We start from the raw sequence: 21,300 nt of genomic DNA, 5'->3' as shown, positions 1-21,300 counted from the left end.
ATAATGTATTGGATTTGTTTGAATAACACAGCTAAATCAATACATCTTCATATCTTCATTGTATTTCTGGCACTCCTGTTAAACTGTGGTAATATAAGAAGATGTTACATGTCCTGTAAGCATTGTATGGGAGATGATTTGCACATTATATTTTACATGTGTCCTAAGCTATATTGTCATGAAACACTTTATTGTTACAGTGATGTGGTGAGAAAGTGAGATCATAAGGCTGTAATAATCAAGCAAAGAGTATTTAATAATCAAGCAAAAGAGTATTCAATCAACACATTTGAGGAATTTAACTTTAGACATACAGGAGCAACACAAGACAAACACAATGTTTCCTATTACATTAATAAGCATTCCAACATTCAATATCTGCCACCACAGTGATAAACCAGAAAAAACTGCACTTACAATTTGGGGGATGGAAGAGATGCTTTGCTTCACGTACTGTCATGGTGTATGATGATCAAAGCTACAGCTAAAGCCGTACTGCGTTTTTATACTGTGTTGCAAGTTGTTGTTTTTTCAGTATTTTGTCATGTCCATGCATTTCTGAATAAAATGTGGTGAATTGTATGTCCAGCTCGGTAGCTATTAGGAGAAAAACCGCTGATGTTTGTGACAAAGAAAACATTAAAAACTAAACTTTTGGCCCTCAATAGCTGCCAGACCCAGTGTCATAGAGTATCACAAACTTTGAGGATGGTGTTCTTATAACTCATCCTTCTTGCAGTCTCCACTCGGAATGAGTTTCACTGTGTCTGAAGGTCTCACCATCATCCATGCGTACTTGCACAGACGCTCCTTGTTGCAGTCCTTTTGCCAGTAGATGACATTCCTCCGATTGAGGTTGGCCCCAGCACAGGCGTCGTACCACCAGCCTCCACCTGGCACCCCCTGAAACTCCAGCTTGGCACAATTTTGGAAATAGTTGTCGTTGTCTCTATCCTTAGTGGTGAATCGTTGGTTGTCATGCAGGTAGTTCTCCGTGTCCAAGGTCAGAGCGTCTATGGCTGTGCCCTGGAACAAGCCCAGCCTCAGCCTGTATGCTGCTGCTTCATTCTCCACCAGCAATGGATCGTACTCCCCCATCTTGGTGATGGCGTCTCGGTCCACCAGTTTTACGCCCAGTTTATAGAGCCCGGGCCCGCGGGTAAGCTGATGAAGGTATTCGTTCCCGAGCCAGTGATCCCCAGTAACAACCCCAAAGCCATGCTTGTACTCAGCCCAGGTACGATCGAAATCCACGCTGCTGTTGACAGTGATGTGCTGCACCACGGTCCAGCCCCCCTCCTCCATGGCACAGAAGGCCACAATGGGGGAGTCACCTGGTTGGATCAGGTACACCCCGTCTCTGGCCTTGCCTGAAGAGGTCATCAGCATTTCATGGCAGTCTCTGGGCAGCACTGTAGGGCAAATGAACACATCAGTGATAAGTGTTCATTATTGAAAGGTATTTACGCTTCTTTAGTCCGTCTCCACTCTATTACGTGTGAATGTCGATAGTTAGCCTGCCTATCTGTGTATGAATGTGTGTGTGAATAGTGACGTGTAAATGGAAACAGGTCTCCCTTGCAAAAGAGTCTCTGGTCTCAATGGGATTTACCTGTATAAATAAAGGTAAAAAAAAAAAAAGTATGTTAGATGTTTGTAAGGAGAATGAGATGGTTAGGAGAGGAGGATGTCAGAAAAAAATGAAAAATCACCCTAACATGACAAACTAAGTGGAGACAGACTAGGGAGTAGGCCACAGGAAAATAAGTAGCCTACAAATATGAAATTTGTTTTTCTTCTTCTGACTTTTTTTCCCCCATAAAAACCAAAGTGTACATTACATGGTTTAACGGAGGTTGTGCTGTACTATGACTTGGCCGTCAGCAGTAACTTATCCTGAATCCTGGCTGAATCGTTTCCAGTCTTTGCATTAAGCTAAGCTAAAATAAAAAGACTGCTATTGTGATGTGTGATACCAATTTCCTCAACTCCTGGCATGAAACCAAATAACCATATTGTCCTAAAATGTACAACTATTCTTTTGAAACCAGGCTGTGTACAATTTAGAAGCTTGCAGTGGCAGTGCCAAACGCTACACTGCTGTAAACTGCAATGCCAGGAAATGACCATTACATTGACAGTAGGCTAACAGTTCTTCAACACTGTTTCTCAATTCCCAGGTAAACATTGTAAAACCCTGATCAATTGCCAAATCTGACAAACCATCTCACGGAGATTCACAAATCCCATCACGGGACATAATACTTGATCACTAATGAGTCACTAAGCAATTTACAGTCTGGAATTTGACCCCCCCCCCCCCCACACACACACACACACACACACACACATATCCTTACAGATAATCTGAGATAAAGACAATACAGCATTTTAAAGCAATCACTGCGTTTAGTTTACAACAGTCATCAGCAAGAGTTTGGAAGATGTTGCACAGGATATGTGCATGCATCCGATTGATTGATTGATTGATTGATTGATTTTATTCGACCATTTCATATATAAAAACAAGAACAGCACTCTGTTACATTAAATTACATAAAAAAGCCAGGGATAAAAACACAAAAAAGCCCGAAGGCAACAAAACAAAAGATTTCCCAACAAAAGTTCATTATTGAGATGGACAGCAAAAGGATAGGGAACACAGATAAGTACCTTTCATTCCAGGGTTCAGGACCAGGCTATGCTCATCTGGGGGAAGGAGCTTCAGGTTCTCAGCTTGGAGATGCTCCATGTCAACTCTAGCCACACTATGCAGCAGCAGCAGGGCCACTGCGGGCAGCCAGCATCTCAGACACTTCATCCTTCACTTTACCGTGCTGTCAAAGCCAACTGTGTTTAGTTAATGATACAATACTGTAAGCGTCTTGTTGCATTGACTGACCTTAATTGAGAATGAACATAACGGCATGGAAGAAAAATCAAATGGAAAGTATGGTGTCTGGAAATGTGAAATGAACATGCTTACCTTCAGTAGAGTCACCTGTAGCCAAATGTTTTTCCCACGCTCCTTTCGTAGAAGGCTCACACACGGAATGGCAGAGAAGCAGCAAAATGAATGCAAACAGGGCTGTCGAGCTGCTGAGTTCCAATTCAGGGATCACTAAAAGTCCCACTCACACAGCCTCTCCTGCCCAGTCACGGGCTGGACTTCAGCCTCAGGTTCACAACAAAATGACACCAAGCCTTCACTTATCTGTGTCAAGTGAGATAAACCCAACATGCAAATCATGGAGAGATATGATCCGCGTCAAGCCATATCTCTTCCTGACTTCAATCACTTCAGGAGTGAATGAGGCTGAAGTCCAGATGAGCCTGAATTGTAGGGGTTCAAGCATGCAGAAATGTGTCACTGGTGATCTGGCAGCTAATTTTTTTTCAGCTCAAGTACAGGCTTGGGTTAAGGCACAGCACGTACAGTTGTACACAGAGGTGTGTGTGTGTGTGTTTTGTCTTCGCAATCATAAAATGAAACACATAATAACTCCCAATAACAACCACAAACGTTCAATAAAATAAATAAAGCCATTTCAATACACACTTTATTCTTCACCAATGGGGAAATTCATTTGGACAGGGACACACAACATCTCAGTGAAACAACATTAAAATTTCTGAAAAGGCTCCTGGTTTTTCGTAATTAAATCCATATTGTTGACCATGAATAAATAAAAATCCTACTTAGTCAATGACAAGACAATAATTTTACATTTCCACCATTATTACATTTATATTGCACATTCTCAGTACCTCTGTTCAAGTCGAGGAATAAGTCAAGCTTTACATACGTGATCATTAGGACAGTAATGGTACCAGCTAAAGGGCACCTCTATGAGGAAACTGAAGCAGCTCAAACCTAAGTATTCTTTGAGTTTTTAGTGGGGCTGCTACCAGGGAATGGTCCATTATCTGGCTCTTCATTGACGTCAGGCAAGTTGAGAGAGGAAGGAATCGATGACCTGAGGGGAAAACAAGTTGTATGTAAGTATAGAACATTTGTTTTTGCATAATACATTTAAAAAGGCCAACAATGGGAGCAGTAATGATTTATTCATACATGCAGGCACTGACCTTTGCCATGTCTCCAGCAGTTCCTGGAACAGATTTCATTAAAGGTTCCTGACGCCATAGCTCCAATAACTGCCGATTAAAGAGCTGGAAATTTCTGTAACAAAGATATATAAATACTTTAACACAATGACTTTGAATACGATCTACACATGGTGCCAAATGAACAAAATTGTGGCACTTCTAACTAATTTGGGTGAGTATAGCTTTTTGATTATTAATAACCATTATGTTACAGTTTTTGTGTTTCTCATACGTTGAAAATAAAATGTTTCCCAACAGCGTTTACCTTAAATCTCATACTGTACAACACAGCAACACTTACCCATCCTTAGTTGATCCACTAAAGCCACTTGCTCTTAGGTCCTCCCACCAGTTTTTCAAAACTGAATTGATCCACTTTAAGCCAGCAATAAGATACCTGTGAGAATCAAAGACAATCTTCAGTCCTTTGCATTTCTGCCACACACTCAATAATTCTGTTGCACCGCAAGAGCAAAGCACTTCATTGCAGCAGGAACACTCACTCTTCGTATGGATTGGCGAGGACCTTCTTAACTAAAGGGAAGAAGTCAACACAACAGCCAATGGTGACCCTGGGGGAATCCTCCTCAATACTGCAGAAAATAAATACATTGAAGTAACATGTACTCAACTTGAGCTTGTCACTGTTACTAAGGCTTTTGTCAAATTCAAGTGACTCACCTTTTGCTCATCAGTGGGAGAAAATCAACCAACACGCCAACGTCTTGGATCCTGCACGGAGACAGTGAAGTAGCAATGCTTTGGAAATTCAAGCGAACAAACTGCATGCCACGTGTTCCAAAACCAACTACTTACCTCATTAAGTATGTCAACAGCTCCCCGGAATTTCTCCGCCACAATGTTAAAGACACTTTTAGTCTGAGGTTTCTTCCAAAGAGCACTTCAGTCATTGCGCTGTGATCCCTTGCGAGCTGAAAAAATATATTGTTGGGTTCAGATAGTTTTAATTGCATACTAGTGACACAGTAATCCACGAAAAGAAAAGAAAATAGAAATATAGTCTTGTCTGATATAGGTATTCCTGACCTCAGTGAGTGCATAGCAGTCTGCTTGTTCAGAACCAGTTCTCCCAGTCTTATTATTGACATTTAGTGGGAACTCCCAAGGGTCCATGACAAATATCTCCTGTTGCACGTCTTCCATGCAATGCATCTCATTGTTTTCCTTGTTTGCAGAATCGTAAGTCCTCCCTGTCCCGAGCTGCTTCCTCCGAGCCACCGTCAGATGATGGGTCTTCCTCTTACACGACACAACCCGCTTCACTCTGCCTGGGCAGTTGCCAGAGCGGCTCACTGGATACCTGGGCAGGGTGAAAAAATTCAGTTTGAAAACCACATCCAATTCTGCACAATTATGTTATAATGTCACCACAAAGCATGCATGATGATGACTCACCTCTTTCTGTTGAACTCCTTGCTCTTTTCATATTCCGCCTGCATATAGAAATACATTATACATGATGATGAATGACCCAATTACAAGCACCAAAAGAGGTCCAGCATACACTTTAAAAAAGACATTTGAATTGCATCAGTTCACCTCTTGTGAGTGCTTCCTCTGAGGATAGGTCACTCTGTACTGGGCTGCATCCTGTTGGAAGGCACGTTCAAGATGTTGGTCATCCCCGTTGTCACTGTTGGAATCCATTAGATCTGACAAAAGAGAAGCACCTTAATTATTATTACCAGGCATAATAAATCGTTTATTATTATTATTCTTTCAGTAGCAGTGCGCATGAAGTTTATTTAAAAAAAATACTTTTTAATCCTTCATTCTTAACAGGCTCATCCTAATGTAGGCCTACATATTCAAACACAACTTCCCACAACCCACGTGGGAATTGTTGTGCAATGACGTAGTCAGGAAGAGCTTCCGGGAACAGCTGAGTGTTGTTGTGAGTGTTTTTAAGTTACTAATTAAACATTTAGCTAACTTTTCCCGGTAAGAGAGTGTTTGAGCCTTTTACAGATCCCTATTTACTGTCTCCAAACTGTTGTGAGACAAAAAGGCTACCCATTGTGCGAAACGATGTAAGCACGTAGCCTACCATAGTTGTTAGCCTACTAACAGCGATACACATGTCACGCTATCAGCTAATTCTAGGCTACATAAAACTAGCTGTTTGGCACGGTGTAACGTTACAACCATACCGCTAGCCTATATTAAATAGTTTCCACCCAGCGGTCTAGGATATAGCCTAGGTAACTGTCCCAGCAAATCATTCTGCCTTACGAAACTTAACGTGAAACAACACAACTCGTCCTTAATGGTGTAGGCCTACTTACCGTTTTTTCCTTTACTAAGCAGAAATAATAGAGTAAGAGCTTCCCTTTTGATCCCTTTAAGGCGTCTGCCATGGAGCTATCATTCAATTTCAACCGCTCATCCCGCCCTGTATCAGGGAATAAAGCATCCTATTCATAACGTTGTAAATGTGCAGGGTGCACCCTCTAGCGACTATTTATTGACATATTAATTGTGGTGCAAGTTTTTTTTTTTTTACTTTGCTCCCAGTCAGCTGATCTAGGCCTATACTGACAAGAGTGAACACACAGACCGGGTTACCCTTATTGATAAATGAGATCAGTTGTGTTTATGCTAGTGCTCTGGCCCGAATGAAACTTGCATAGCCTGCTTCTGCCTTTATGAGCCCCTGACCCTGACTTTGCATTTCTCAAACCAGTGAGGCATATACCAGCTGTTTGCCCAAGCACTTTATCGATCTTAGGCGAGCTGCCTGTGGCTTGTGTGTGCAATCCCCTTGAGCTCACTTTGACGGCAGAACTTCTCTAAACGCACAATGAAAAACAACATCAGCTGCTTTTAGTGACACATCATCTCTTTCCCCACCATCCTCGCTGACCATGCTGTTTTTTGCCCCTGCAGTTTCATCACTCCGAATTGACTGATGTAGAGGTCCATGGTCAGTGACCGAAACACGGTCTTGTTTGTGTGTGTGTGTGTGTGTGTGTGTGTGTGTCTGTGTCTGTGTGTGTGTGTGTTGCTGCCACCCGAGTACTGTGTAAGCTGCGGTTGCTGAGGTCAGGTAAGGTCGACTGTTAAGCATTTGAAAAGGGACACATTGTTCCACTTAGTTTCATATCTATATACTTGGTATCATGTGATGTTGTTGCATGATGACAGCTTTGATCATGTGATTACAGAGACAAGATTGTTTCATTTTCTGTGTGTGTATATCACTACTTTGACCTGGGGTTCGTTTGTTCCTGCAGTCCAGATTTAGGATGGGTCCCGTTTATGCTGCCTGCGCCTTGCTCAGCTTGGCACCGCTGTTGGTGCTTGGCATTCCTCCCGTTTGGACCCAGCCAGAGCAGGTGCACCTCTCTTATCCAGGTAATCATTTGAACTCTTTCCATCAGCCTCATGTGATTTTCATCTGGGGATACCGTTTTCCCCTTTTAGTAATACAAACCAGAATGAAACGACATATGGGCTGCAGATTTTACAGATGTTCTGTACAAATCACTCAAGAATGTAATGAGTGAAAGCACTGATAGATTTAGAGAGCCTGGCTTTGCGTAACGGTTCCTGAGCTCCGCACCAAGTCTTGCTGAAGATCAAATTCACTTTCCTTCATTGTAGATGTTATTGAAATGCAGCTTATTTAATGCCGGAAAGCCATGATGAAAATTTAAAATGTAATCCCTGCAGGAGAAAAATGTCCCTGCAGGAATGTTCTGGCTTACTCAAACACATCTGTCTGTATGTGTGTCTGTCTGTCTGTCTGTGTGTCTGTCTGTGTGTCTGTGTGTCTGTCTGTCTGTCTGTCTGTCTGTCTGTCTGTCTGTCTGTCTGTCTGTCCGTCCGTCCGTCTATCTATCGATCATAGTATGTGCAGCATGAACTTCCCTTTGTTCATTCCTTAAGCAGGTGAAACACATGGTAAGCATTAAATGTGCCTCGTCTTGATGAAATGATTAACTCGGCTTCCTGATGGTTTTTGTCTTGCCAGCGGCAGTATCAAAAGCGCCATTATTGTGCAACGCCGGCCTTTTCACAAGCATCTCTTGGCTTTAACAAATGCATGCAGATGAGTGTGTCAGTTCAAGCTACATCACGATTCAGATAATTGGTCTTTTTTTTCTTTCTTCACAGGAGTGGCAGGTTCTATGGTGGTGACCTGGACCACCTTCAATGAGACCGAGAGCATGGTGGAGTACGGCCTCCTGGGGGGTCGGCCCTTTGCCATGAGCGCCAAAGGTGAAGCCACTCTGTTCGTGGACTCAGGAGAGGAGAAGAGGGAGATGTTAGTCCACAGAGTCACTCTCACAGGCCTCAAACCTGCTGCTACTTATGGTGGGTGGAGCGGTAACGTTGAGCAACATTCACTTTTGGGCATCGTCGGACTGTTTTCTCCATATAAAAGAGTTTTTAAAGAGTTTCTCCCTTACCCTGCGTATGTCCAGTCTACCACTGTGGGGGCGATGAAGGCTGGAGCGATGTGTTCACCTTTACTGCCCTGAATGACAGCGCCAGTTTCAGCCCCAAGTTTGCCCTGTACGGTGACCTGGGCAACGAAAACCCCCAGTCTCTGGCTCGGCTGCAAAAGGAGACACAGCTCGGCATGTATGATGTCATCCTGCACATAGGTAAGCGCCACTCTGATAGAAATACTAGCAGTGGAGAGCAATATCATTTTTTACCAGTGGTTGTCTAAGGCATTAGTCATTGGAAGATACCTGGCACAACTTAAATCAAATCAAATAAGACAGCTGAGGCCAAAGAAATGTCTAATAAAGAAGTAATATATCATGATATCAATATATCATGGCAATTAGTGTAATAAGCATAATAATACCTATTCATCATTTCTATGTTGGGCTGGATGACGGTCACATGCGTGCTCCCTTAAAACTTCAAAGTTTTAAATGTTAATAGTTATGGGAGTAGAGTCTAAACAGGATGTCAGTCTGTGTTGTGCCAGTTTTTTTTGCCCAAAAATCCGCCTGGCTCGCTAGCTTGTGCCCTGTCTCGATTTCATGCCAGGGAATGATAGAAAAACTATATATTTTTTCGGTTTCTGGCTTGTCAAATGAAACGGTAAGTTAAACAATGTTTTACAGCCAAACTTTTATTAGTGTTATAGTTTGATGTTTTATGAAATCTGCTTCATCGCTTTCTTGTTAAAAATTACACGAGAAAGATTGATGTCACTCTCATGATTTAATGCAAAATATAAAACTGGGACAGCTGATTAGCTTAGCAGGAACCCTGGAAGCAGGGCAAAACAGCCAGCGCGGCTCTATCAAAAAGTAAGACAACTTTATTATTATACAAAAGCCACATTTTTTGGTTGGCAGATTTTTTTTCATTTTTTTAAGTTAGCTATTGTCAGTATTTATGGTAAGCTAATTGAGCCGCCTATTTAGCATACAGAGAGTGGAATCGATTCAACTAACTCTGCAAGATTGCGATTATTTGTGTTCCTTTTAAGTGCATAATCCCTTCACACAAGTCTGTGTATAACAATACAATTACCAAATCGATAATTAAATAAACATCATTTTTGAGGAAGAAACTCATTTTGACACAATTATGGGTCAAATGAAACTTATATACTGATTGTTGTTACCTTATGCTGTAAGAGAGTGAGCATCTTAAAAAAGATCCATTCTAATCTGTAGATTTGTTTTGTTTTACAGGGGACTTTGCCTACGATATGCATGAGGTATTTTTACTCTTCCTTCTTTTCAATATCATGAACACCTTTAAAGCTGGGGTATGTGATTTCTGATTGGTCAAAGTTAACATGAGCTGTACACCTTGACCAATCAGAGCGAGGCTCCAATTCTCTGTTCTTATTGGCTGTTGGGACTGTCCATTCACTTTGGCACAAGAGAACAAGTGGAGCGGTTGAGGTATTTGGATTCGAATCTCTATCCCAACTGCCATTTTCTCCCCAAATCCTCCACCCCAGCTTTAAGGTCAGTGAGCTCTCATTCACAGATGAGATGCGCTACTGTACCTTTCTCCACTGCCCCCATCCCAAGACTCACCACTATTTAGTACTGCCAGTCCTTATAAAGGCTTTTAGCTGTGGTTGAGACGCAAAGCTAATGATTAGCATTGCTGTGAAATGCCCTAAGCCTGCGGTGAAAGACGATATTGAGGTTCACGTCGCACAAGTATTTCTTGAATACAACAGCCCAATTAAAAAACCCTGAATCTTTAGTCCACATAGCATATTTGCTCATCTTAGAACCTCCAAAATGTCATCTGTGATATTTACCCGACATAACCCCGTCTTGGATGCCGTATCATTTTTCTGAATACACTTACTGCATTATTCATGGTCTTTTTTTTTCCAAACATGAAAAATGCTAAATGCAAAGAGCAGACTACTTCAAAAGTGAACCCACCGTAATTCATTCAAGCTGTGTTTTTCAGCCGGTAATGTGCGAGTACATTCTGTGGCTTTACTGATATTATAAATAGGAAAACAGAGAAAGGGAATTAATGGCTGCGGCAGGTAAAAGCCATCAGTACCGCCGTGCAGTGCACCGCAGTGTGTTGCCAGTGTTACCATACTGAAGGGAAAAAAAGGCTGATGGTACATTCCTGAAGCTGTCTGGAAAATGGGCCCCGCATAGTTCTTTAGAGTAAGTTTGGCTGAATCTCAGCGACCGGGGAGAAATGAAACATTGTTGTCTATAGTGGGAAAAATCTTTTGGCCTCATGTTTAACATCTGCACGACACTGTTACAGGACAATGCCAGGATTGGAGATGAATTTATGAGGCAGATCCAGTCCATAGCAGCCTACGTGCCTTACATGACCTGTCCGGGAAACCACGAAGCCACATAGTAGGTAGAACACTACTGACTCCTTATCCTTTTGGGGTTAGTCAGTCACACTATTTCTTAACACCGACGCAGCCAGTGTGTCCACATGGAAGCTTTCTGACTGTTTTCCATTTTTGTGTTTACATTTTATGGCATATTCTGCTCAAGCCCAGAAGTATGAAGAATGTTTTTTAGGGGAAAAAAACGGCATTACATTCTGTATCCCATATTGGTGAGGGAGAGACTTACCATGACGCCCCATGACAAATTGCATTCAGAACCCCTTCCTGGTCCTCCGCAGTTTTTCCCCTCCATAAAGAAAAACACTGTACCATTTTGAACACATGGGAGCTATTTTGGTCTCATAAGGCTGGAGCTGTGTCAGGAACCACCAATAAGTAAGCTAAGGCAACGCTCTCCAACACAAACATTTATCTGACTGGGAATCATCAGCTCTCCTCCCGCTATCTGTTTTTGCAGTTCCAAGACACGGCCCGTGGTGGTGGTGGGAACCACACTCATTTTGACTCATCTTCACTGAGTCAGTGTGCTTATCACGTTTAAGCAGTAAGGAGAGAACAAGGCAGCAGCTTAATGATAAACTGTCATTTCTTTCAAGCAAAGATCCGAAAACATCTGCCAGTTCCAGCTACTCAAATGTGTGGATTTGAATGCTTCTCTTTGCTTCAGTTTTGTACTGACAAAACACCCAATTTCATCTTGGAATCTGGGAAACTGTTTAGATCTGACCTATTTCATGGAGATATTTGATAATTTAAGAAAATAGTCTGCACTGCAGTTCATCTGAAAATGTCTGTTACCAAATTACAACTGTACATTAAGTAAGTTGCACATTGATATTCTGGTATAATCTTTGTCCCTGTATATTTATTATTATTTCCCCTCAATGCATCCTAATTTGATTAATATTTAATTGAATTTGAGTCCGTTTACAGCTTTTCTAAAAAAGGAATTGGCAACTTTTCAAGTTCAGGTCAATGGTATTTTGTTTGCAGGTGATATCAGATTATTTCAGACTTTAATAAAATAGAGAGAGCAAACCGTAGGCAGCCTCAGATGCACTTAATCTCAAAGGGCAGAAGCCAATGTATCCCCTTAAATCAAGGCACATCTGCTTGAGTCAATGCATTTTTAAAACCATTAGCGTTGCCTGATCTTGCACCATAATATTTATTTGCCGCTTCTATATCGAGGCAGTCCTCGCCTGGCCATGCCATGTGTAATGCGACTACTGCCTGCTCCTTATTAGGGAGCTGCTAGCAGTAGTCTCTTTTTCTTGGCGCTGCACCCTGACATAAGAACCTGATATTGGGAGGCAGTTCGCTGGCTGTATTACATAACCAGCCGCTCTCTCCTTCTCCTATACCTAAACGTGTGTGTTTTGTTCTGCGGTGTTGTTGAGTATCCAAATACTCCCAGCAGTTGGCCCGTAGCCTTTCATCCCCCGCTCTCTGTTGTGCTCTCTCCTACCGGTACTGTGCTCTGTTCCCCTCTCTTTTCCGACCTCAAAAACCGTATTGGTAAAAAGCAGTCGAAACAGGACAAACCACTAGAACTGTCAGTCAGCATTCCAGCAGGATGAGAGAACAGTGGACGCACAGAAGATGCGAAGGCCCCAATCATGACAGACATTGTCGGGCCCTCGGAGGGGAAAGAGAAGTAACCATTGCTGTTCCAAACAATGTCCTCTGTTGGCAGTCCCCGAAGACTACAACTGGTTCCTTTCATTCCTCTAACGGCTGGGGACGAAGTGTATTGAGATGACGAAAGGGAAGATTTTGAAGTCTGGTCGGGTCAGTTCAAGAGTCGCGTTGTTGTTGCCAACAGATGTGTATCTCGATCATGCTTTAATGGAAAAGCAAGCACGCGTGGAAACACACATGCTTTTGGGGTTACAGAGGATGACTCATGTTACGTTGGACTCCCTAGGTGTATAGACTGAAAAGATAAATGTTATTATCACATTTGTAATCTACCGGTCAAAAGTCAAGAGACTTTAAAAGCCTTGGTATGTTCGGGCAAATCCTTCCCTATTCATGCCCGGTTATGTAACTCTGTTTGGATTCCTGGAGAGTGCTTGAAAAAGTTATTGTTTATTTCTACCAACTACATAACTTCCCAAATCCCTCCGCTTATTTGCTCATACCATACTTAGCCACAAGGTGGGAGTATAAACTCATCTTGTGACTGGTTCTGGCTCAGCACCACACCTGAGCACTGCAGACCATAACGGAGTTTCACACTCTGGCTCTAGTTGAGCTAACATTACCTGTGTGGTCAGACTAAGATCCAGATGATGCATTATTGAGAATGCATATGATACTTGTTCCAAATATACCCCTGACAACCGGGACTTAAATATGACATTTGAAGTATTAGATACTTATTGCTGGGATCATGTTGAGTTTCTGTAATAACAATATTAGATGCAGATGCAGAGTCAAACTGTATTATCCCTGCATGCTGAATGATCGCAGCTCACAAACTGGCCTTGGCCCTTTAACCCTGACCTCGGTGTACCACAGAAAAAAATACAGGGCTCATTAGTTGGAGACCTATTCAGCATTAGTGTGATCCTGCTCCAGGCTTTTAACCTCTGACCCCATCCACTCAAGTTACACCTTAACTGATCTGAACTGTCCCCGCTCCCCGCCCTATATCCCGGCTGCAGCCTCTTATGTAAGATAAGAAAACAAACGCTCCCGTGATCACCTCGCTTTGCTAATGGTCCGTTGAGAAGATTGGCTCCTGCCTTTTTCGTGCTGAAATCCAAAAACCGTGAAAAGAGACTGGCGGCTTGGCGTCAGTGACGGCTTTCCATGAAGGGAGTTTTTTTTCCCCCTTTTTGCATGGTACACCCATTGTGATATTTGGAGAGCGCTGGTTTGTTATGAATTATGGTGATTATTTTTGTGTCCTTGTCCGTAAAGTACATGCCTGTGGATGATTTTAACGTCTGGTAGGCAGTGGAACCAGTGGAGACATTAGTTGTGGCGATTGTGGTAGCGGTGGTGGATTTATCACTTGAAGCATCGGACTATATCTGGAAGAAAGGAAAGGAATCGTTGCTAGTCACTGCTGAAAGCCGTTGTGAAAGTGCCTTAAAAATGTGTATTCCTCTAATAACTAATAGCTTGATCTAAAATTATAGTGCTCTCTTAAAGAAGATGTCATGGTTTTAAGAGAGGTATGTATTTAGAGGCCTGTTTTGTTGATTGACAGGTGCATCACGCTCAGACATGGTGGCTCCTACTCCGACAGTCATCCCATCTCAGCTCCACCCAGCCCCCCCACCACGTCGCCTAAATTTTGATTATCTGGCTCCAGAAAATGACCATGAGCCTAAGCTTCAAAACATCCCACGAGGAACATTTAGGGGCGATGTCACAGAACCTACATCCATGTTTTTTTCTGAAGCCTTTAATTATGAGACATGATTACTGATAGAACCGGCTACAAGGTCTACGGTTTCTCAAAATATCTAAAACTAGCTACTGTATGTATGTTTCCCTTTTCTTTTCTTTTTTTTTAAAGCTTGAAGCAGATGTCACCGTCACAGTTTGATGGTCATCTTTATCGGACGATAAACTGTTTAACCCTTTCATTTTCTGCCAGGTTGAAATGGAAGTCTGAAAAGTTACATTGTTTTTTGTTGCAATGCTAAGAATTATCTCCAGTGTATTGCGCATGGATTGCAGTTAAGCTTTTTTCTCTTGAACTGCCGTTAATGCCCCCGCAGAACACAAGAGAGCAGAAGTATGTTGTGTTCATTGCTTTTTTTTCCATAAATATTCAAAGAACAGAGATTGTTTTATCAGCCCATCAAACTTAACAGCTTTTCCTCATCTTGTTTGTTCACAGTAACTTCTCCAACTACAGGAATCGTTTCAGCATGCCGGGCCAGACGGAGAGCTTGTGGTACAGGTGAGGGCACGTTCAATAAGTTGTTGCTTTAGTAAAGACTTAAGCAGGTGAAAGAAGCTCTTGCAGTTTTGTTCAGCAGTAGACCACTTAACATCCTAAGTGGATGATAGCCGCACACGCAGAGCTAGGAAAGAGAAATCATTTATTTTCCGACGGAGGCCCCAAACCTCCTACTGTATTTCAGTAAGCATTAATGAGCTGTAATAGGCGGCCCAGAGGATTTGGCAGTGCAGAGCTCCCCTTCTCTTGGTTTAGTTTGCCTCTACTATCACAGGGACGCGGGGACCACACAAAGGAGCTATACATCTGACTAGGTGACTCATGGCCCACTACGGACCTCCTTCACTCAGACAGTAAGATAATACCTTGCTAGACCACAGGCCAGCTGCCCATTCTTCAGTCCCAGGCCTACACACAGACAGGCCCGCTGGCTAGGAGCCCTTGCCTCGTGTGTACAGTTAGGAATAAGGCGGTCGGGGGGTCAGAGAGGAGCACCGAGGAGGCAAACTGAGATCCTACAAACTGCTACTGGAAACTGTTCAATTCATAACATGCAGTGCACGTGTTTAGAACACATGCTTTTCCATTCACCCCAGACGAGAAGAACATATATAAGCGCTTATTGTACATCAAGGATGGAGTACATTCACTAAAGTGGATCTGGCAACGCACTCAGGGTAAAAAATGCCACAGACGAAAGTGGATTTTTGAGTATCTTTCACACTATCTGCGTTCTCAAGCGAGGTCTGCTCATGCTTATAGCTGCAAAGTTTCAGCATGCGTCCTCTACTGGGTCGAGGCCGTGCACCATTTTAACGACGTTTGTCCCGCAGCTGGAACCTGGGGTCGGCGCACATCATCTCCCTCTCCACCGAGGTTTATTTCTATCTGGAGTTCGGCCAGGAGCTCCTCTTCAAGCAGTACGAGTGGCTGAAGAAAGACCTGGAGGTGAACGACCGCACTAGTTGCATGTGTTGTTGCTGATGGCTGAGTGCTCTCTGTTTCTCTCCAACTCTTTTTCTAGCCCACTTATTTGCACAATGTTATCTAAATAGCTTAATTGGCAAGAAGCTACTGATTGACTTGATGCGTGTCTTCACCGCTTCCTTCCCCCCGACCTGTAGGTGGCCAACAGGCCCGAGAACCGAGCGGCGCGTCCTTGGATCATCACCATGGGACACAGACCCATGTACTGCTCCGATGACGACCAGGACGACTGCACCAAGTTTGACTCCTATGTATGAAAAAACGCGAATTCCTATGTATTCATTCACACAGTGTTGCTCAATGCAAACAGTAACCTTGAACTGCTGATTTCTTCACACTGCCATAGATAATATTGTTGTGTAGACTCCTTCTGAGTAGTGTTATGAGAAGCAAGTACATATGCAGTAACAGGATGTCAAAATAATCTTTAAATGTGTCTAAGTGAAGGAGGACTCGCACTCCGACTTGGTCTCAAGTGTTGAAATTCCACTTGTAATGGCTCAGCTGCATTCTTGGTGGCAGACATTTTATTAGCAAAGCAGTTATTAACATTTTTGGTAATACGACTGTGTACATAACACCGTTTTATTTGATTTGGCAATGCAACAGAAATCATTACCTGAAAAGATTTTGTAAATTGCCAGCAGAAGACTCCCCGTTTATTCTGCCCTCTGTGCTTTTTTTTCTCTCTCGATGCAACGTGCCGCACATCTGTATTGTTAGAGGTTTTTATTCGGTCCTATAAAGGTATTTTGGAGGGTCTGTTTTCTGGTGAGTTGCCTGACACTTTAATTGCCCTTTGGTAGCAGACGTGTCACGCGTGCTGCAAGCTTGGAAAGTCCACATCGCAACCCCTAAGCACACGGTGTACAGTCTGCTGTCATAATCACTTTCATTTGGGCCAAATAGTTTCCACTTGGACTTACTTCTCTCCGCACCTGGTACTGCTTTGGAATGAGCCTGGCATCGGCCTGAGAGGACTCAGTACTAGGTACTAGTGTTTCAGGTAACAGGTAATCTTTCAGACACAAAACGCCAGTTCATGCTGTCGTGATTACTCTGTGTTTTCTCTCAGGTGCGCCAGGGACGGAACGACACCAAACCGCCAGCTCCCGGCCTCGAGGATTTATTTTACAGCCATGGTATGATCTCTATTTGATAAACAGCTTTGTGCTTCCACTTGGTGTTTAAGGGTCACACATTTGCACTATTAAACAGGCTAATGCCCTGACAGTTGCAGAGAGCAGCAATCCAAACATCCTTTATTAGAAACGCAGGCCTTTGGTCTGGCCGACATCCCAACAGCCCATTTGCAAATGTTTTCCCTGTATTACATTTCTCAGACCCTTGTTTGTTGCATTGAATTATTTAATTTGCGGTGGAACTCTGGAAGGTTTGGTTGCTCTGATCTCAAGCTTTTTGTTGATTGCAGCGAAATGTCAAAATTAAATGGGCAGAGGTTCTGAGAAACATCGGATTCCGAAGTAGAATGTGTTTTAACTGAGCTGTTTGGACAGTTATTTTTCTCTATGGAAGACAGTCACCAAATATCTTCCACAGGAGTGGATCTGGCGTTGTGGGCACACGAGCACACATATGAGAGGCTTTGGCCGGTCTACGGCGACAAGGTCGGCTGCTGCTGCATTCCTACTTTACCACATTCTGACATCCACAGACTTTGTTTTAGATTAGTGAAAGAGACTTTGCTATGTTTTCTCCTCTTCCTGTAGGTGTGCAATGGGAGCAAAGAGCAGCCTTATGTGAACCCAAAAGCTCCGGTCCACATTATCACGGGCTCTGCTGTAAGTACTTCCACATCGCTGTTTCTCCAATAAAAGATCAATGCACAGATTGACAGCAGCATCAACAAAACACAATAGAAGTTATTGTTTGCAGCCCTATCTGCACAGCTGTCTGCCTCACACATGTGTTCAGTACCAGCTGTTCCTCTGGTAAAGTATTTTCTGATGTGGTGAAGAGCAGCGCGGGGCATGCTTTGTCATCCAACCACAGAGGGATTAGTCATCGGCGTATCAATGTGAAGCTAAGACTCAACCCCAAGGCGCCGCCACAGTTGTAAATGTCACACACACACAGGGCTTTTATGGACAGAGCTGGTTGAAAGGCCTGTGGATCCTCGCTAACAGGTTGAGTTTAATCACTACAGGGCTGCAGAGAGAAGACCGACAGGTTCAATCCAAACCCCAAAGAGTGGAGCGCTTTCCGCAGCACCGACTACGGCTACACGCGCATGCTAGTGGTCAACGCCACTCACCTTTACTTGGAGCAGGTCTCTGATGACCAGGTGAGCACACGTGGAGGAATATGCACACAAGCACAGCACCATTGAAAGAATGCATTGAAAGGTCAAAGGGGCTTTGGATAAGTGATAACAAATACTTTTTTTCTGTGTTCCAGTATGGGAAGGTCATCGACAGCATATGGGTGGTGAAGGATAAGCACGGCTTCTCTGCCTGGTTCTGAAGACTGTCATCCAGAAAACCAACTATTTAAAGGTGCACTATGGTGTTTCAAAGGAGGGGGATTTATTTACATATGCAGAGCCTGCCGTTTATTTACAGAACATGTTTTCTCTTCATGCAATTCTTAGTATTGAATAATTCTAATCAGAAGTCTGAAACAAAATGATTTTGTGGCACATGGGACGGAACTTCAGACTAGAATATGTTTGTAAACAAATCTGTGAGCCCTGCTGCTGTAAATCACAACAACAGTGAAACAGTCACTTTTAAGGTAGCTTTTTTAACTTCAAAACAGTGGGTTCAGGGATTACATTTTCCTGTGAGGAAAGTTTGTTTATAAAGTTATGATAATATACCTTAGAAAATGTTTACTTCTCTGACACAACCAAAGTAACATAGTGCACCTTTAATTGACTTTGATCTAAATAAAAAAAATTGCTATGTCGCACCAATCATGCACTGATGATGATAATCATACAAATTATTCCTGCTCAACTATTCATATAAGAAATAGTGAAACATCTGATTTCTGTTATAATCAACTAATTTGGATCCAACCGAAAGACTGATTTTAATAATGATTGTTTCCTTTTATGTTAATATAATGTCAATGTAATTTGCTGTGAGGTTCTCTAGTTAACAATGTTTTTTGAACGCTGTGATATTTTGAATAAATTGAGTTTTTTTTTATGGTCCGTCGCTTTAGTTTGACTTAATGTTTTGAGTTTAACTTAAAGTCGACAGGTAGATGAAGTTCCCTTCCTCAATGCCTAAATTATCCATTGACAGTAGAAACAGACCGCATAAGTCAACAAGGCTTTATTCCCTTCAGAGCATATATTTAATTTGAAAACGTGGAAATGCACTTACACAGATCAGGTCTCCTTCTATCACTCTATCTAGCTGCCAGATTGTCCCTTGGCTAATCCTATCAGGATATTGGATCCTCCTTTCGTTTGTGCATCTGTGTGGCCTTCGGGACCTGAGACAAAAAGACATTTGGAAGTCTCGCCTACACAAAAACACTGTGAAGTAACTCAGGGATACTTGTGGCTTGGGCACATTCAGAATGAGAGAAGGCGCATTTCCCAGAGTAGTGATGCTCATGCCATGACTCTGACCAACATGTTGGCATAAATTCCTAATAACAGCTTGCCTCTGATGAATATTGGCGGACAACCAGTGCACATCTGCATGTGTCTGTGTTCTGTTAGTGCCAGAGCCTCTGCAAAATGCTGTTGAAACATTGTCTACCTTTACAAAATTATTGATTTTGACACATGAGTTAACATACAGCTGATAATCACTGATGGAAACACTGGGCATGGAACATTTTATTTATTTTTTAACTGAACAAAGAATAAAATAAAAACTTAAGACAAAACACAACAGCAGCTTATACTTGGTCAAGATGTGTTACAACGAGTTGGGCTGAGATTTCTTGTATAAAGTAGGAAAGTAGTCAGGCATCAGTAGCATGTGTGTAAAAACTGACTCTCTGATGTTGTCGATACCCCTGGCGGACAGAGGAGACACAAGCATACAGTGATCACAACTCACACTCACATGCTCATGCTGTGCCACTCAGACACAGCCTCATGGTTGGAAAAGTATCTCTGTAGAGAAGGACTTGCGATACAGAGTTCCTCATGCCGCATTAGGTACATTGTTGTGAGCAGGAGATGCAAAGATAAGTTGTTGCTAAGTGCAGACTGCCAGACGGTAGCCTAGATTGAATCATTGCATTTCTTTACAACTGTTAGCAAGCACATTTATAGTCCAATAAAAGTTGGTTGTTTTCCAGTCATCTTAAGCACAATAAATGATGCAGCAAAAAAAAAACGTGGATGGAAAGTTATTGCCTCAAATAATGAGCATGTCATGTGGTATACACATTCCTCATCATTGACTTCATGTGATTTCTTATAATGCAGAATTTCTTTTTGCGATCCATGTTGTTTTAGGAAAAAAACAGCAAGGACAAAATAACATATGTCAGCTCAGATCGCATGGTCAGTGCTGAGATATGATCCGTTTATTGCCGCCCAAGACAGAGGGACATAAGTTTTGTGTGGGGTGCGGTTAAAGGCTTTTGTTGACAGAAATGTATGTGTGTCTTCCTCGTTAGTCAATTTATTTCTCTCAACCAAGGGCTTTGACAGGTCAGAAGTCCAATTTCGATTTAGCTTGTTTCAACAAAATCTTTTGTCTTCACACTTTTAGATTTTAAAGCTATGGTGCGTAACTTCTGTTGATCCCATGAGGAATTCTGAGTAATTACAACAACACTGTCGGCAGTGTCGGCGCATCTGCATGCGGTAAGCGTTTCGGTGATGGCGCGTGGATTTTATTCCTCCTGCTGTACATCCAGATTTTTTCTTAGTTATAGTACAATCAACATTCTTTGGCACTTTTTAGGATTTTTGCTGCCCCAGTGTCAGGGGTTGAAACCAGTTTGTAAACGCTGCCATACTGAGAAATACAGAGAGAGATTTGTGGAGCTGATAGGCGTAATCAACTTTGTGTTAACTCGTTTTGCATTAGCTTGAATGTAACTGACTTTTACATAAAAAAAGCTATGCACTGTAGCTTAAAGCAGACCAATGTTGACCATTTCAAATACCCTGCTTCTCAGTGATTGTGAACATCAATAGGTTTGTGGGGAAAGACTTTAGGCGTCTTCTTGCACACTGATGCTGTTGACTGTTTATTGTTGGAGTTGGAATTCATTGCCAGATGATGACCAAAAGCAGGACCTGCTGTGTGGTTAGACTATTACATTTCCAAAGACCTTGACCACACAGTCTCCCCACTTCAGTTAACTCCATTGCAGCAGACTAATTTCTAATGACACATCAACAGCTTTGTATCCATTCCTTTCCCAAGCGTATGGCTCAGTAAAACCTAAAAGTAATTGACTCCAATAGGCCACTTGTGAGATTGGGAAGCAG

General features: G+C 42.5%; 3 protein-coding genes across 5 annotated transcripts; 1 reads left to right on the top strand and 2 right to left on the bottom strand.

Annotated features, from left to right (window-relative positions):
• Window positions 1-617: 617 nt before the first annotated feature.
• On the bottom strand, window positions 618-2,821 carry LOC307261397 (fibrinogen-like protein 1-like protein; the record flags this gene model as incomplete). The annotated part of the gene is made up of 2 exons (XM_080041938.1): window positions 618-1,412; window positions 2,674-2,821. 2 exons carry the CDS (start codon window positions 2,819-2,821, stop codon window positions 718-720), a joined length of 843 nt encoding a protein of 280 aa, XP_079898064.1. The 3' UTR covers window positions 618-717.
• Window positions 2,822-3,571: 750 nt separating this feature from the next.
• Window positions 3,572-6,521, bottom strand: LOC307261874 (KATNB1-like protein 1). Its single transcript, XM_080042541.1, has 10 exons — window positions 6,417-6,521; window positions 5,671-5,783; window positions 5,527-5,564; window positions 5,158-5,431; window positions 4,927-5,042; window positions 4,792-4,842; window positions 4,614-4,703; window positions 4,412-4,507; window positions 4,090-4,183; window positions 3,572-3,977 (listed from the first exon to the last, which is right to left on the bottom strand). The coding sequence occupies exons 2-10, from the start codon at window positions 5,776-5,778 to the stop codon at window positions 3,945-3,947; spliced, it is 900 nt and encodes a 299-aa protein (XP_079898667.1). The 5' UTR covers window positions 5,779-5,783; window positions 6,417-6,521; the 3' UTR covers window positions 3,572-3,944.
• On the top strand, window positions 5,987-19,311 carry acp7 (acid phosphatase 7, tartrate resistant (putative)). Of its 3 annotated transcripts, XM_080042539.1 has the most exons (16): window positions 5,987-6,025; window positions 7,018-7,177; window positions 7,365-7,485; window positions 8,248-8,448; window positions 8,559-8,741; window positions 9,795-9,820; window positions 10,858-10,955; window positions 14,817-14,879; window positions 15,713-15,827; window positions 16,004-16,117; window positions 16,942-17,008; window positions 17,427-17,494; window positions 17,597-17,668; window positions 18,034-18,171; window positions 18,285-18,382; window positions 19,253-19,311. In XM_080042539.1, the coding sequence occupies exons 3-15, from the start codon at window positions 7,377-7,379 to the stop codon at window positions 18,348-18,350; spliced, it is 1,320 nt and encodes a 439-aa protein (XP_079898665.1). In that variant the 5' UTR covers window positions 5,987-6,025; window positions 7,018-7,177; window positions 7,365-7,376; the 3' UTR covers window positions 18,351-18,382; window positions 19,253-19,311. The 3 variants fall into 3 exon arrangements, with proteins under 3 accessions (XP_079898665.1, XP_079898663.1, XP_079898664.1); XM_080042537.1 differs by lacking the exon at window positions 19,253-19,311 and having other exon boundaries at window positions 18,285-19,143; XM_080042538.1 differs by lacking the exons at window positions 5,987-6,025; window positions 7,018-7,177; window positions 19,253-19,311 and having other exon boundaries at window positions 7,330-7,485; window positions 18,285-19,143.
• Window positions 19,312-21,300: the final 1,989 nt, after the last annotated feature.

Source organism: Ammodytes marinus, assembly GCF_949987685.1.
Source record: "Ammodytes marinus genome assembly, chromosome: 15".
NCBI lineage: Eukaryota > Metazoa > Chordata > Actinopteri > Uranoscopiformes > Ammodytidae > Ammodytes > Ammodytes marinus.
Note: the sequence above shows the minus strand (reverse complement) of the source record. Positions and strands in the feature narration are given on the sequence as shown.

What these genes read in the sequence shown, in the direction of transcription:
- LOC307261874 (XM_080042541.1), bottom strand. Translation starts at nt 5,778, where the DNA reads ATGGATTCCAACAGTGACAACGGGGATGACCAACATCTTGAACGTGCC. An exon ending in ACTGCTATGCACTCACTGAG is followed by an intron (nt 5,043 to 5,157) that starts GTCAGGAATACC and finishes ATATTTTTTCAG; the next exon opens with CTCGCAAGGGATCACAGCGC. An exon ending in AGTGGATCAACTAAGGATGG is followed by an intron (nt 4,184 to 4,411) that starts GTAAGTGTTGCT and finishes TCTTTGTTACAG; the next exon opens with AAATTTCCAGCTCTTTAATC.
- acp7 (XM_080042539.1), top strand. Translation starts at nt 7,377, where the DNA reads ATGGGTCCCGTTTATGCTGCCTGCGCCTTGCTCAGCTTGGCACCGCTG. An exon ending in ACGGAGAGCTTGTGGTACAG is followed by an intron (nt 14,880 to 15,712) that starts GTGAGGGCACGT and finishes TTTGTCCCGCAG; the next exon opens with CTGGAACCTGGGGTCGGCGC. An exon ending in ACATTATCACGGGCTCTGCT is followed by an intron (nt 17,669 to 18,033) that starts GTAAGTACTTCC and finishes TAATCACTACAG; the next exon opens with GGCTGCAGAGAGAAGACCGA.